General features: G+C 36.0%; 1 protein-coding gene across 10 annotated transcripts in view; it reads right to left on the reverse strand.

The window, feature by feature from the left end:
* The window catches only part of LEKR1 (leucine, glutamate and lysine rich 1), a 225671-nt gene that overhangs the window by 89110 nt on the left and 120000 nt on the right, over positions 1 to 16561 (reverse strand). For all 10 annotated transcript variants that reach the window (XM_042955500.1, XM_042955499.1, XM_042955501.1 and 7 more), the window contains one exon: positions 8086 to 8167. In XM_042955500.1, the coding sequence (XP_042811434.1) occupies positions 8086 to 8167 (82 nt within the window). The remainder of the gene's footprint in view (positions 1 to 8085; positions 8168 to 16561) is intronic.

Below are 16561 nucleotides of genomic sequence, written 5' to 3' on the forward strand. Positions count from 1 at the left end.
CCTACTCCCACCTTTAACAGTATTTGGAGAAATATAACAGAATCTAGAATTTCTATAACATAATATTCAGAATGCCCGAATATAATGAAAATTACTCAACGCAGGAAGAAATAGAAAAGCATGACCTATTCCCAGGAGAAAAGACAGTTAATAGGGACTACCTCTGAGATGACCCAGATACTGAAATTAGCAGGCAGGGATTTTTCAAAGAGCAGTCACAACTCTGCTTAAAGACATAAAGAAAAATCCACTCTAATTAGTGAAAAGATGATAAATCTCAGCAGAAAAACAAACCATTAAAATGAACCAAATGGAAATCCCAAAACGGAAATAAACATATGTCTTCATTGTATATAATTGGGTTTTATAACAATACTCAAAAAGTTAATATATTAAGAAAGAGTAATATCCCAGTTTAAGTTTGTGTAGGCTGCTTATTAATAAGTCATTATCTGAATGTACCTTAAAATAGCCTATAAACTGTACAATGAAGTATGTTTGTTAGATTGTCAATAAGTTTGCCCTACTTGCAGAGTGACTTTAATTTCTAATAAGTAATTGTTTGTATCATGAACATAACAACATTAATTTATTTTAAACCATTTTTATTATAAATATGATAAAATTATAAGCAATAGAGAACTGCATGAAATAATTACATAATAAATTGTTATAAGGAGAAAACTCCTATAACTACCATTCATGTAAAAACATAAAACCTGACCAGCTACCCTAGAAGCTTCATGTCCCTGGTCCCAATCATAGCTAACTCCCTCCTCTCCAAAATATCCATTTTCATGAATTTTGTGGTAATCACTTTGATTTTCTTTCGAGTTTTATTACCCAAGTTTTATCTTTGAGCACTATATTTTAGTTTTACTTTTTCTTTTGTAAAAATGTCTTTTTAAAACATTTTATTTCCTTTATTACCTGTTTTTTGAAAACTAGATTAAGGTATTGTATTGACATACAATTAAGTGCATATACTTTGATATGTCTGACATATGTGTTAAGGCCATGAAACCATTACCAGAATCAAGCAGCACATGAGCATATGAGCATACTCGGAACTTACATCTTGGTCTCTAAGGCCATTCCTATACAAAGGAAACAGGGCTACTCAGAGAATGGCTGATTCCAAGGCTGGAGCAGAGTAAGTATATCTGAAATATCTTGTTATGCCACAAAGTAAGGAAGTGCTCATAAAAGATGATGAAACCAGGTTCCATGGTCACAGGAGGCAGCTTGAAGGGGCTCCTACTGGCTAAGCCTAGACAATATGTGTATCAAAATAATTAAGTACAGTAACAAATTATAAACCATTGAAAAAAATGAATGAATGAATGAATAAATAAATATATTAATAATAAGAAGAGAGGCTCTTGTTTAAAATAGGATGCTGAGGACTAATAAATGGAGAGGGATGGCTGGAGTCAGAAAAATCATCATTTAGAAATCACTGTGGTAAAGTTTAGATAAGGCAAAAGTCATTAATGGATGCTACATCTAGGGATACATTTTGGTGAGGAGGAGAGTATTTATATGTATTTAAGATGTCTCTTATAGACACTTACTAACTGGAAGGGAACAAAAAAAACCCAGGAATAATACACTGAACAAAGTGAGCAATACCTTCACCAGGTGATCAAAATTAACATCACCAAATGAGGAGCAGGCAGACATTCATACCCTGAGAAGGACACCTCCCCACGTATGTCATTTTCTGGCTGAGAGTACATATTTTTAATCCAATCAAGAGGAAACATTACACCAATGTAAATGAAAATTTTTTATTTAAAAAAAGTTTGACAGGTTCTGCATTCTTCAAAAAAAATGTCAGTGTCATAAAAAGACAAAGATAGACTAGAAATATTCCAGAATTAAGGAGGTTCAAGAGACATGCCAAATAGGTTGACTCTATCTGGTCTTGTACTAAAGGAGAAAATGCTATAAAGACCAACTAATAAAATTAGAATATGGGTGGTAGATTAAAGTATGTAAATTTATGACACGGGATAACTGTCCTTATGTAAAGTATCACTGAAAGTGAGGCTGGAAAGGCAGACTGAAGTATTTAGAGGTAAAGGGTCATGTTGTATGTAATTTATCCTCAAATGGTTCAGGAAAGACAATTGTGTGTGTGTGTGTGTGTGTGTGTGTGTGTGTGTGTGTGTGTAGAGAGAGAGAGAGAGAGAGAGAAGGAAGGGGGGCAAGGAAAGGTGAGGAAGAAAGCAAATGGGTTAAAATGTTAATCTGGATAAAGGTCATTTGGGTCCTCTTTGTAATACCATTATGTTTATAACTTTTTGTTAAGTTTGAAGTTATTTCTGAATAAAACATTAGAAAAGAAAGAATAAGGAAAAGATTGACATGCCATTAGAAAGTGGGCAAAGATGATGATCAGGTGAGTCACAAAGGAAAGAACACAGAGTAGAATATGCAGGAGTACAATTTTTCATCAAACTAGTATTTTTTAAACTTATTATACCCACTATGAGCTAGGAAGAGGAGAAATGGTTATTTACAAACACTGCTGAGAATAAAATTAGTATAATCTTATTGGAAGGCAATGAATCATTAAGCACTAAAAGCCTTAACATTATTTAAGTTTGATTCAAGCAAAATTATCCAAAGGAAATACATGTGAGTAGAAAGATTTACCTATATGAATTTCAAAGTACCCTATTTATAAAAGTGAAAAATTTAGAAATTTTAAAAAACAAAAGCTTAGTAAGCAAGTTATAATTCATCCATAGATTGGAATACTATACAGCCATTTAATAGTTATCTATAAATGTGGGGTGCCTGGGTCGCTCAGTTGGTTAAGTGCCCAACTCTTGATTTTGGCTCAGGTCACAATGGTTTGGGAGATGGAGCCCCATGTTGGGCTCTGTGCTGACAGCACCGAGCCTGCTTAGGATTCTCTCTCTCATTCTCTCTCTCTGCCCCTCCCCTGCTCACATGTGCGCTCTCTCTCTCTCTCTCTCTCTCAATAAATAAATAAATAAATAAATAAATAAATAAATAAATGAAAAATTATAAAAAAAATAGTTCTCTACAAATGTATTGTGTAATGACATGGGTATATCACTAAATGAAAACATGTTAAAAATATACATTACTTAGAAAAAGTAGACTTTAAGAAAAAGTCCTTAGAAAAAAGGACTATAAGGATTTATCAAAATACAACTATGATTTTCGTTTTTGTATATTCCTGTCTTTTCCAATTTTTATATATTTGCTTTGAAAAAAAACAAAAATGTTTCTTTAAAAAATGCTTTGAGCACAGGGTAATGTATGGAAGTGCTGAATCACCGTATCTACACCTGAAACTAATGTAACACTCTATGTTAACTAATTGGAATTAAAATTAAAACTTTAAAAAATTCTTTGAGGTTCAGCAGCCCCACCATGAGATTCACTCTATGTTCAGACTCATGTACAATTTTTCAAATCCAGAGGCAAGGATAGTAGTTCTTTCAATGGTTATTTTGCTAACTCCGTGGACAATTAATCTAGGGAGCCTACCATCCCAAGGACTCCCCTCACCATGATCAGCTCTCACCCCCATGCCAGTTAAACCATTCTTTCTACGGTCCATCCTTCACAACATAATTGTTCTCTTCATCTCATTAGGATGGGGAGAGGGAGAATTGGAGGGAATAGAAAGAAAGCCTACATCTCTTTAAACACTGCATTCCTTCTGTTAATCCTTTCTCTTAAACTGCTTTGAATAAGCCTTTAAAAAGGCTTCTGCTACTCCCGTCAATCAACGTAAAGGAAATAAGGTGAAATTATTGTATATTTTTCTTGATTTGAAAGGCAAGTTTCCATACCATTCCACTGCTTCATATGAAACAGCCATTCTCAAACTGTTTCCTTGATACTTGCACTTTGCTGTCCAAAAAGCATTCCAAATCTAATACATCAAAAGCATAGTTTTTCTTATCTCCCTCACCCCATACCTATTTCTTTTACAGATTATTCCACTTCAACAAACGATACCAACACAATAGTGATATTAAAAGGGTAGCACTTATGTATCTCAGGCTACCTCAAGGCAGCCCTTACTTCCTTGTTACAGTTGAGAAAAGAGACTAGAGAGAGAAATAACATGCCCAAAGTAACATAGCTACTAGGTAGTAATGCTGGAAGCAGTCTGGATCCGGAGTCTAGGCTCTTAGTCACTACACTCTACTGTCCCTCAATTGTCTACCCTAATGTTGAAAAATCCCCAAATCTCACCCTTTATTCTTTCCTTCCCAGTCCTCTTGCTCCCCAGTCACATGCACTCCACCAATAAATCCTGGTAGATTAAGCCAACATATATTTCTCTCCATCTCCACACTATAGCCTTACAGTCAACCAGTCACTTCTCACTTGCGCGAACGTGCGCCATCCCACCTGGTCTCACTGATTACTCTCGTACCCCCACCCCAGTCCTCTCTCCAGGTTGCTGCCATGTCCACCTTTTAAAACAAATCACATCAGTTCACTCTCCTGCCAAACATCTTCTAATAGTTTCCCATCGCCCTCCACATAAATCCAAAATCCTCACTAGGCTCTGAACACACTGGTGTATTATTTTCTTATTGTTGCTGTAACAAATTGCCACAACCTTAGTGGTTTAAAACAACACAAACTGATTATCTTACAGTTTTCAAGTAAGAAGTCCTAACATCAAGACATCACAAGGGCTGTGTTCTTTCTGGTGGTTCCGGGGGAAAATTTGTGTCCTTGACTTTTCTAGCTTCTAGACACCACCATACTTCCTTGGCTTCTGCTCCCTTAGTCTACCTGCAAATCACAACATTTCAAATATTGCTTCCATCTTCACATCTACTTTTGTGACTTTGACCATCTTGTTTTCCTCTTATAAGGACTTTTGCAATGACATCTGGCTTGCCTGAATAATCTAGGATAATCTCCCTCTCTCAAAATCCTTAATTTAATCACAGGTGCAAAGTTCCTTTTGTCATGTAGAATAACATGCTCACAGATGAGGACATGAAAATCTTTGGGAGCCATTATTCTGTCCACCACAACTGGCCTTCCTCATGTCGTGAACTTGGTCATCAAGTTCACCTGGCCTTCCTCATGTCATCAGCTTTTAAAGCCTCATTAACACTCTATCACTTTAGCAAGCATTACTGACTACCTTCTGGACATGACTACAGTTTTCTTCCTGGCCATAGAGCCCATTATCATCTTCTTTCAGGATAAATCTTGCTTGGTCTAAACTAATTGTGGTAGTCTTGTTCCCCTTGCCAGTGATTATTTAGGAGAGGGGATGCAAAGGGTTCAGCCAAAGAGCTGTAAAGAGAGGGCTGTTTGATGGCTTCTGGGAAAATTGTTTTCTCACTTCTAAGGAGACACCAGAAAAACAGGCCCTTCCTGCCTCCGGGCTGGTTACATTTGGATGTGGTACCTGGAACTGCAGTCATCTCATAATCACAAGGGACTTAGGCTTGAAGTGAAGCCAGTGCTAACGACAGCAGGATGGAGACAGAAAGAACATCAAGATCCAAGATGATTTAGCCACTCAATCGACTAAACCTGAAACCACTCTACCTCTTGTTACTTGTAGCTCAACATCTTTACTGATTAAATCTGTTTTCAAATATATAACAAGTTCTTACAAGCCTTGGAAAATATTTTCTTATAAATCTTAGGAAAAAAAGAACTTGTAAGTTCATCCATTTAAAAACTGCCTCTTTCCCTTAAGTAAAAATCCACAAAACTGATATCCAAACATTTAAAAATCCTGAAACAAAAAAACTATCCTAAGTTGGATAGGTGAAAATCATCTCCACTTCTAGCCCCCACAAAGGAGAGGATTAAAAATTTAAAGAAACTTTATTTCACAGCACCTCCAATTTTTGGAAGTTCAAAAAGGTTTGGATATAGATAGGAAATCTCCAATTTATTAACAAATTGTACATGGAAAATTTTGAGTGAATTATTTTGACTTCTGGACACCTCCTGAGCTCTGAGCTGAACAGTCTTAGCTCTGATCCTACATGCCCACCCGACTCTATCCTCATAGTAAAGGAGGGTAGATGGAGTAGAGATGGAAAAGCCAGATACAGTCAGCATAAAGAAAGGTCTCCCGCAACTGGGGCCATTTAAGCAGTTCTTTCATAACTCAATTTTTAAAAAAATGGATACTCTGCCCATTTTCTAATTTTAAGAAGCTCTTATAGGGGCACCTGGGTGGCTTAATCGGTTGAACATCTGACTCTTGGTTTCTGCTTGGGTCATGATCCCAGGGTTGTGGGATCAAGTCTCGTGTCAGGCTCCATGCTAAGAGTGGAGCCTGAGATTCTTTCCCTCTCTCCTTCTGCCTCTCTCCCCTGCTTGTGTGCTCTCTCTCTCTCATTCTCTCTCTCTCTGTCTCTCAAATTAAAACAAAAAAGTTCTTATATCAGCAGGAAACATCAGTTTTAGAAACTGAAACAAAAGTATAAGCATCTCTGCAATTGTATAGTGATTTCCTCCAGGTAATTTATTTGATGGACTTTAGTGAGGTGGTATTTCTCACTCCAACTCCAATCTACTCTGACTCTTATTTCTCAGCACTTACATTATAAATTATGTTAAAAATATAATTAATAAAAAAACCACAAAGCATGTGTCAATATTAAATGGGAATGTTCCTTATATATATAGAAAATTCTGTGCCAATTTATCCAGTAAAAATCAATTCATGTCACAACCCATGAGCTTTATTCTTTTTCCTCAGTATGCTTATTTCTGTAGTTAGCTTCTCTCCCAACTTGCCAGGACTCCGTTCCATATGCTGAGTCTTGATGGGTCCATAAATTCCCTTTTAATTTAGTTAGGTACGAGCCCAACTTTTCTATTCCTGGAATGTGCCTTCGTCACTTATTGAGCTACAAGAAGCCAAAGTCACACAGTAGCTGTGGCCTGAGTAGGCTGTCCTCCACATGAGGCATCCATATGGCCAAAGCCCTTCCTAATGTTACTAGAGGGTGGGGAAGAATGATTTTTTTTTCTTTCTTTCTTTTTTTTTTTTGCAATCACCATCTTGCTTCTCTTTTTTATGCTTGTTCTCATCCAGAAAGTTGCTTCCTGGGCTCAGTGAGTCATCCAAGGACCTCCTGTCACTCATTCCTTCAACCCTAGCCATCATATGCAGATGGCAAAACTACTATATTTACTGTACTATTAACCACAGTGTTATAAAGCTTGAATATTTGCTTTTTCTTGTTTTTCAAAACCAAATTATTTTGCTACAAATAATTCACATATACATCACTTTGGTAGGGTATTTTCGAATTTGTTCTTCCTTGTGCTGCTAAGAATTTTATTAAACACATTGTTCTTAGGAGTAGTTCATAGTGAACACAACAGTTGGTTGCTAAGCATTCTAAATATTTATATTTCTTACGAGATTCATTCTTCCAAAATATAGGAACTGAAAACCAGAGCTATCAGATTATATACCACAAAGAAAACAAAATCTATTTTTCAAAGATTACACAAATTCTATCTTAGTGCTATAATTATAGATGTATGATATTTATAACATAAAGTAATTTTTGAAACTTCTGTTCTAAAAAAGTTAGTTCTCTGGATATTTTACAAGGGCATTTTCTTATCAGTTGTTTTCCAATATTTTCTTTCTCATTTATATAAAGTGTAAGTACTCCAGCATTTCAAAGATACTCAAAGATACTTCTTCACAAAATACTATCTTTTTGAACTTAAAATTGGTAATTTTAAGAAACAACTTAAAAGTTGTTTCTTCTGGATAGATAAGAGAGAGAGAATGTGAAGAGACAAAAGTTAGAGAATATTTCACATTAAGTTACGTTTGAACAACCAGGGAAACCTTTAATACAAGAATAAGTTAAGTCTCTTACTGAGGGAAAGAAACATTTCATGTATTTAAAAATATTTATAGATCCTTTAATATACAACATACGCCAGAAAAGTACCTGAGAAAAGCAGGAGACCACATTCACACAACAAAATTACTGCCAAAGAGTCACAGAGAACACGTGGTAGGTGTGGGGGAGGATCTTTCTAAAAATTTTACAGGTTGTTCAATGTTCATCTTACATGAGCTTTTCTTTATAGTTGTCAATCTCTGTCACTGCCTTCTGATGTTTTAGCCCAAGTGCCTCTACTTGACATTGTAAACCTGAAATGACACAATATATTCATCTGATTAGCATATTCTAAATGTCCAGATATTTTCATAGTGTAAACCATATTCTTTGAGAATTGCCACTCAGCTCCTGCAGCATACTGCCGCTGTTTACTCCACTTTGCCTGGGTATGCAGCTCATCTCTTCTCTGAAACCCCACGGAATTAATAGTTTTTGACAGAGCCAATTTATTGGACTCTTTCTGCCCCCATCATCTTGCTAATTTTCAAACACCCAATGGCCTAAATTTTACTGATGTTTTGAAAGGAAATGTATGTAGCTGACACACATATGTTGATGTGATCATGTGGCTCATCTCTGAAACACCTGACTGCCTGAGCTTGCTTTTGTGGTCTGGAACTGAGAAGTATCACTGAGGCCTCCTGGAAGAACTGAAATAGACAAACCACGTGCATTGCTCCCGGTAAAGAATTTGTTAACTCTGGGTAGCATCTAATAGGCATTTTAATGACTTTCAAAGCCAAGATATACAAGCAGGAAATTGGCTTCCATAGTCTGGGGAATTCAAGCAGCGTTTGCGGAAGATTATTCACACAGCGGTGTCTGACGTGTGTGGATGCAGAACTGAAACTAAAGCAGAAAGAATAAATGGCTTGCATGAAGTGGGTCTTGCCATTAGCCTGTGTGTGGGAACTATGATCTGAACCCCCAATGCAATGACAGCCCTTGTCGGCACTCTTTTTGAGTAGGGTAGAAAACACACTGACACAAATGGACTAACTGGTTTCTATGGAGAAGATAATTTAGCACACTGGAATTATAAAATTTCTATGTTATAGCTGCTCAGATGTTTTAATAACATATTTTTAATAGTAAACTTTAAAATCTTTATGCATCCATACATTTCTCTATATATCCTCAATCTGCCTTCTTAACTTTGTTTTATGAAGAAAAGCTTAAAGCAGAAAACAAATTCACGCTAAATGAATGTTTTAATTAAGTATTTTCCAGACATGAGTATAAATCTTTATGTTTATCCAGTACTTTCACATACATTATTTAATTTTATCTCTCAAACTTCTCTCTGGTGCAATAAGCCCCATTTTTCAAATGAGAATAAAAGGAGAGCTTCTCTGATTCTCTTGCCTGGTATCTTCCAATGAATAAATGCATTAGCCAACAGTTTAGACTGAAGGTTTTTAACTCAGCCTAAGTGATCAATTTGAGAGGATAACCCCTCAAAGTAAGATTTAATATGGACTTACATGGTAGATAATATTTGTGGGGTACACCTTTCCCAGTGATTGAGTGATTATATGAAGGAAAAGATAACATACAGATAATTTATTTTTGAGTACAACCTTCTGGAACAAAGCAATTTCTCATGAATGTTACACAATGTATTGCTTTGTTATTAAGTCCATATGGATTTGCAGAGAGGTTCTATTCACAACGACACAGCCAAAAGATTTCAACCAAATCCTCTGAAGAATAAGGAGGGAGGAAGGTTAATGTTTGTTGATATGCACTATGTGGCACTAGGAAAAATGCTTTCTCCCATATCATTTCATTTATAGTCACAGCTACCATGAAAAACAGGCACACATTTTATTTTTACCAGTGAAGACTCTAAGGACCTGAGTAACTAACTTATCAAAGGTCACATAACTAGTTAGAAGTGATCCTGTGATTCAAACTCAGGTTGAACTCATCCCAAAGTCCTTATCTTTCTAACTCTCCTACATGGACTCTCAAACTATAAAAGCTGCAAGGGGATATGATATTTGTTCATGAAAGTATGGTTAGTGTAGCTATAGATCTATTTAACATATCTGAGAATCTTCCAAGAGAGATACTTAACAAATGAAAAGTATTATTTTGCATAAAATACATAGTAAATTAGAATATCTAACCCCAGGAGGTGGTTTAGATTTAATTTAAAAAAATTTTTTTTAACGTTTATTTATTTTTGAGACAGAGAGAGACAGAGTATGAACGGGGGAGGGGCAGAGAGAGAGGGAGACACAGAACCGGAAGCAGGCTCCAAGCTCTGAGCCATCAGCCCAGAGCCCGAAGCGGGGCTCGAACTCACGGACCCTGAGATCATGACCTAAGCTGAAGTCGGACGCTTAACCGACTGAGCCACCCAGGCGCCCCAGATTTAATTTTTGGAAATTCAAAATTTTAAAACACTTTTTAAAAAAAATTTTTTTTTAACCTTTATTTATTTTTGAGACAGAGGGAGACAGCATGAACGGGGGGGAAGGTCAGAGAGAGAGGGAGACACAGAATCTGAAACAGGCTCCAGGCTCTGAGCTGTCATCAGCACAGAGCCCGACGCGGGACTCAAACTCACGGTCCGCGAGATCATGACCTGAACTGAAGTCGGATGGTTAACCAACTGAGCCACCCAGGCACCCCTGAAAATTCAAAATTTAATATAACTAATGAAAGATATTAAGACAAATATGGTATCATTGTGACCAATTTTATGTGTCTGACACCAGAGAGAACTATTATGCCTTCTTATTAATGTCCTTTGGTGCTTCTGTCAGGACATAAACTAGATAAAGCATGGGTCTGAGCCCATCTAATAAACTTCATGCTATCACTCCTAAGTACAGCTATTATTAAGAGGAAGAATTGATTATCTTGAAAACAAACTCCAGGTAATTGGTATAGATATGTGAATTTTATCCAGTTCTCAATTACCTGCTAATTAGTAGAACAGTAGATAGTAAAAATGACAGCATGTTTACAGCACTGGAAAGTTTTCTTAAGATTACATTTGAATATACTTGTGCATCATAGTTCCAGAATTTACTAAGTTTAAGGGAAAATAAACTACAGTCATGACCCACTATACTTTCCAGTATTATTTTCTCTGCATACCCACCCGAATCTCCCTTTCTCCCTGTTTCAAGATAAGCATAGACAGCTTAGTCTAATTCACAGTGCCTGATGAGCAAAGAAGCCACTTCCTTTAGAAAATTTACTGTGTATTTACAGCATCTTTGAGTCAAAACAGGGAAAAGAAATAAACATTTTACTCTACAACACAGAAACTATAGAAGGTTGCCATGTGAAGTAAGTAGAAACAGAAAATACAAGTAGTGTCAACAAAGAAATCACTTTATATAAACAGAGAAGATACACATAGAATTGAGGAAAGAAAAGGATTCATTATGAATAATCCCTAATGTAAACAGACCAGCAGTGTATAATTAAGAGTTAATATATTTTCATGGATGTTTTTTGTTGTTATTGTTGTTGCTTGGTTTTTACTTTTGGTTACATTTTCTCTAATAAAGAAGTTCTAAGAATAATTTTGAAAACGCACAGAACCTGTTTTCACTGTTCCGAATGAGAAATAAACATACTATTAGTTTATTATTGGTTCTGGTAGACTAGTAGGGTTGTTTTGTTTTTGGAAGCAGAGTCCCCAGTTCCTGTCCTTAATAAAGGAGCACAGTTAGGATAAGAACCAGAAAGATTAAGCCACCTGCACAAGACCGCTCCTTCAGTTCCTGAGGCAAGGAGTTCTTAAATAAGTGTATTGTTCTGTGCAGTCCTTCTCTATAGTGAAATAAATTCAACTTCAATTTTCTGTCATTCAGCATGACATTGGATTATGAGGCAAAAGGCCCTAAATGCCTACAAAAAGAAAGGAAGCATTGGCTTTAAACACCATGCAGATGTAAGGCGGAACCCATGGAAACAATCCAAAATTTACAACAGCAAATTCTACTATGATGTGACTGCGTTCTTTAGAGATATTAAATAAGAAGCAAATGATTTTAAATGAACAAGACAAAAAAGAGCTCTTAGCCTCTCTTCATACGAAGCCAGCTGCTTGCTGGATAGCATTACACAGGCATCAGATTTGGGGTAATTAGTCATTTAAGAGAATGCTGTTATTCCAAAAGGCTTCTAGAAACTACAAATACAAAAGGTATTCATAGTTATTTTATAGAAGGATAGAAAACATTACAGTCACTTGGGAGAGTATATTCAGTATAATGTTTGAGAAAACAATAAATAGAACCTTCATAATGGAAAGATATTTCAAGTTTAAAGCTTTCTGGATAAATACAAAAAAAAATCTGGTTCAAAGTGGAGGAAACTGAGTCTAGGTTCAAGAAGCAGAATGACATGGGCCTGGGTGGCTCAGCCAGTTAAGCATCCAACTTTGGCTCAGGTCATGATCTCACAGTTTGTGGGTTCAAGCCCCGCGATGGGCTCTGTGCTGACAGCTTGGAGCCTGGAGCTTGGAGCCTGCTTCGGATTCTGTATCTCCTTCTCTCTCTGCCCCTCCCCCACTTATGTTCTGTCTCTCTCTGTCTCTCAAAAATAAATAAATGAAGAAGAAGAAGAACAGGAAGAGAAAAAAGAAGAAGAAAAATGAAAAAACAAATAAGCAGAAGAATTGGCCCCCAGAGATCCAGATCTAGGGGAATTTTTTTTAATGAGAAATTGAAGGCTGTGTAATTTTTTTTTTAAATGGTAGAGATAACTGAAGGAAAGGAAAAACAGAAGTTTATCATTGTTTATACACTCTTTTGATAGGGTAACATAAAAGTGTAGAGCATGACCTCTAAAGCCAGACTGCCTATTTTCAAATCCTGGCTCTGTTTCTATGAGCTGTGTGACTTTAGGTACTTTAGTTTCCTTACCTAGAAAACAGTTACTGCAGCACAGGAGTGAGAATTAAGACTTAATTAATATATGTAAACAGGAGAACAGTAGCAGGCACATAGTGAGCACTCCTGAACTGCTATCTCTTACCATTGGTGGTACCAGTGAGACCATCTGGCCCCCAACCTCACTTCCACTCTGAATCTCATCACTTTTCACCTTGAGGACCTTGTCCTTGCAGGTGTCATCAGTGGTTATCCTTGGATGGAGAAGGGTAAAAATGAAGGTTTTATAACAACCTACAGAGTTACTACGGCCATATGTTAAAACTTGTTAAATGTGGGTGACAGGTTCACTCACATTTGTTATATTATTCTCTGTATTTTTGACATATGTAATGTTATTTATACATATAAATATATATAATTTAAATATTTTAAATATATAACATTTAAATATTTGTATATATAAATATAAATATATATATAATCTATATAGTGCTGTTATATTATTCTGTTTTTTTCTGTTTGACATACATAATGTCATTTATATATGTAATGTCTATATATATATATATGTATATATGTATATACATATATACATACATATATATATATATATATATATATATATATATATATATATATATAGTGCTGCATATATAGTTTAGAGACAGGTCTTGCTTGTATGGTCAAGGATGATAGCATGCTCTGTATGAAGGAGTCTAATCAACTCAGTTCTGGGTGTTCAAGGTAGGAAAGAAAACAAAGATTAGAGATCTTGATATGGAAGTGGGGGATAAGGTTGAAACTAAAGACAACTCATTGGATTCTTTGAATAGCTGGAGAGATATATAGTAACAAGGGGGTTGTTAATTTCATTTTCTTTAAAGATATTTGGATTGGGGCACCTGGGTGGCTGAGTCGGTTAAGCGTCCGACTTCGACTCAGATCATGATCTCACAGTTTGTGGGTTCAAGCCCCACATCGGGCTCTGTGCTGACAGCTCAGAGCCTGGAGCCTGCTTCGGTTCTGTGTCTCTCTCTCTGCCCCTCGCCTGCTCACACTCTGTCTCTCTCTCTCAAAAATAAACATAAAAAAATTAAAAAAAAAGATATTTGGATATATTATTTGGATTTGGGAATAATCCATTCTAAAGGGAACCATTCTACAGTGCTTGTGAATTTAATGTACGCTTTCTAACTTGCTCCTTATGTGTGAAAAAATTGTACTCTTTGCAGGTGTTTTTAAAAACTACACAAGTGGTGTTAAGCTATAAATCTCATTTTAATTCTTACTTGTCTTCACTACACATTGTTTTTGAGATCTAGCCACACACAGATATGATTCACTCCTTTCTGTCATATAATGTCTAATCCGTGCACATACATATTTTACTGATCTACTCCCATAGGGATGGAACCTACTTGCTTGCAACTTTGTGTCACCACAAGTAATCCTGCAACAAAAGCTTTTTACCCGTTTTCCTGTGTACTTATAGGGGAATTTTTCTGCAGTAAGAGGTCACAGGCATACACATACATCACTAATGCCAAATGGTTCCCAGGATGGAGCACCAATGTATACTACTACCTCACTAAATGAAGGGCCCTGCTTTCCTCTCCTTATTAAAAAGAGCTATTTAGGAGCACCTGGGTGGCTCAGTCAGTTAAGTGGCTGACTTAGGCTCCAGTCATGATCTCACTGGTTCGTGAGTTCAAGCCCCGCGTTGGGCTTTGTGCTGACAGCTCAGAGCCTGGGGTCTGCTTCAGATTCTGTGACTCCCTCTCTCTCTGCCGATCCCCCACTCACACTCTGTCTCAAAAATAAATGTTAAAAAAAGGAACTATTTACAATTGTTTTTTGCCAATCCACAGGGTGCAAAGTAGTGTCTCAGTGTTGGCTTAATCTGCAGTTCTCTGCTTACTACTGAAGCTAATCATCTCATCTTACACATCTTAGTCATTCCTGTCTTTTTCATGATTTGCCTTTTCCCCAGTCTCTTTTCTATCTACTCTAATCAAGTTTTCTTCTTCACTCTTCCACAGGAATAGCTATTTTCAAAATTATGAATGACATGCTACCCTGGCAAGCCCAAAATTCAATTCCCTGCTGTTACATAATTTAAACTTCTAGCAGCATTTGACACAATTGTTTGCTTCCTCTTTGAAACACGCTTCTTGTGTCCATTACACTATATTCTCTGGTTTCCTCCTACCTCATTGGCTATTGTTTTCTCAGTCTCTATTGATGGTCCTTATTCTTAGATACACTCTAAATATTAGGAAGCACCAGAGTTCAGTTCATAGCCCTTTTATCTACCTGCATTTTCTCTCTAGCAGATCTCATCTAGTCTCATGGCTTTGAATAGCATATATATAAAGGTGTCTTCCATCATCATTACCACAACTAATAAGTGTTGAGTCCTTACTATGTACCAAGCACTATGTTCTGACTGCATTATAGTAATTTAATCTTCACAAGGTAAACTACCTAGAATGTAAATTCCATGACAGCAGAAGCCTTATGTTATATTCACAGTGTTTGAGACATGGAAAGTACTCAAAAATATAATTGTTGAATGAATGAATGAAATTTTGTAGATAGTGGAAATAAGGATGCTAGCAAATGTCTAAAATTATGTACCTAAGGTTAAAAGACATGGAACAGAAAGAGTTGTACAGTTTTCATTGATAATACCTAATATGTATCTTGGCATTGAAATGCAACTTTCTTATGAATAGGTCACTCTACTTCAATAGGCATTTATTGAGTGTCTACTCTGTTTTAGGTAGGGTCCATGCAAACTGGAATCAGTGTATAAATATCAATAAGATATACTCCCTTGTCACTAGAGAAATTATAACCAAGTTCCTCATTTTGCCTTCAAGAATGATGACTTAGGTTTTAAATAACAAATCAACTCCTTTAAACTTAAACCTGTTCTATTTTTCCAATATTTTAAATGATTATATTTAGGTAGATAGTTAATTATGTGGCTGAAATTGTGGGATTTCTGATCAGATATAAGTGATGTGAATGAACACAATCAGTATGCTGCATTCAGATAACATTTATATGTATATATTATATCACAGTTTGATGAGCTTAGACCTTTACAAAAGTAATGTTTCACTTAATTTTTTTAAATGAGCATTAACAGAAGAAACCTTTGCAGATGTAAGAATATATGCAAATAATAGAAGAAAGTTCTATAATGAGTATTCAACTATATCAATTGCAAATTAACATATTTTAACTTTAACAAACATTTTACAAAGCTCAGATGGTTATATAGCCGCTTGGAAAATTCATTTCATTTTACGGTTTATATTTCAGAGGTTTGATTCACATCTATTTTGAAACAAGTATACTTGAAGTACATTAACATTTTCCACATAATGCCAGAAAGGACTGAAATAACATTTGGAGATTTTAATACATCAGATGCTAGAACAGGTGTGGATATACAGCAAAAAATTGCAATTCAGTCCAGATGTAGTTATATTAAGACCAGAAAGTTATTTAGCTAGGTATGTGTGGGTAAGGGGGAGTAGGGATATTCATTAAATCAAGCTAAGGAGATAATGAGATATTTAAAATTTGGGAGTGAATTATATTCTGATATTTAAAAAAATTTGTTTTAATGTTTATTTTTGAGAGAGACAGACAAAGCATGAGCAGGGGAGGGGTAGACACAGAGGGAGACACAGAATCCTAAGCAGGTTCCAGGCTCTGAACTGTCAGGACAGAGCCCGAATTCACGAACTATGAGATCATGACCTGAGCCGA

The sequence above is a fragment of the Panthera leo genome, chromosome C2 (assembly GCF_018350215.1).
Source record: "Panthera leo isolate Ple1 chromosome C2, P.leo_Ple1_pat1.1, whole genome shotgun sequence".
NCBI classification, from domain to species: Eukaryota; Metazoa; Chordata; class Mammalia; order Carnivora; family Felidae; genus Panthera; species Panthera leo.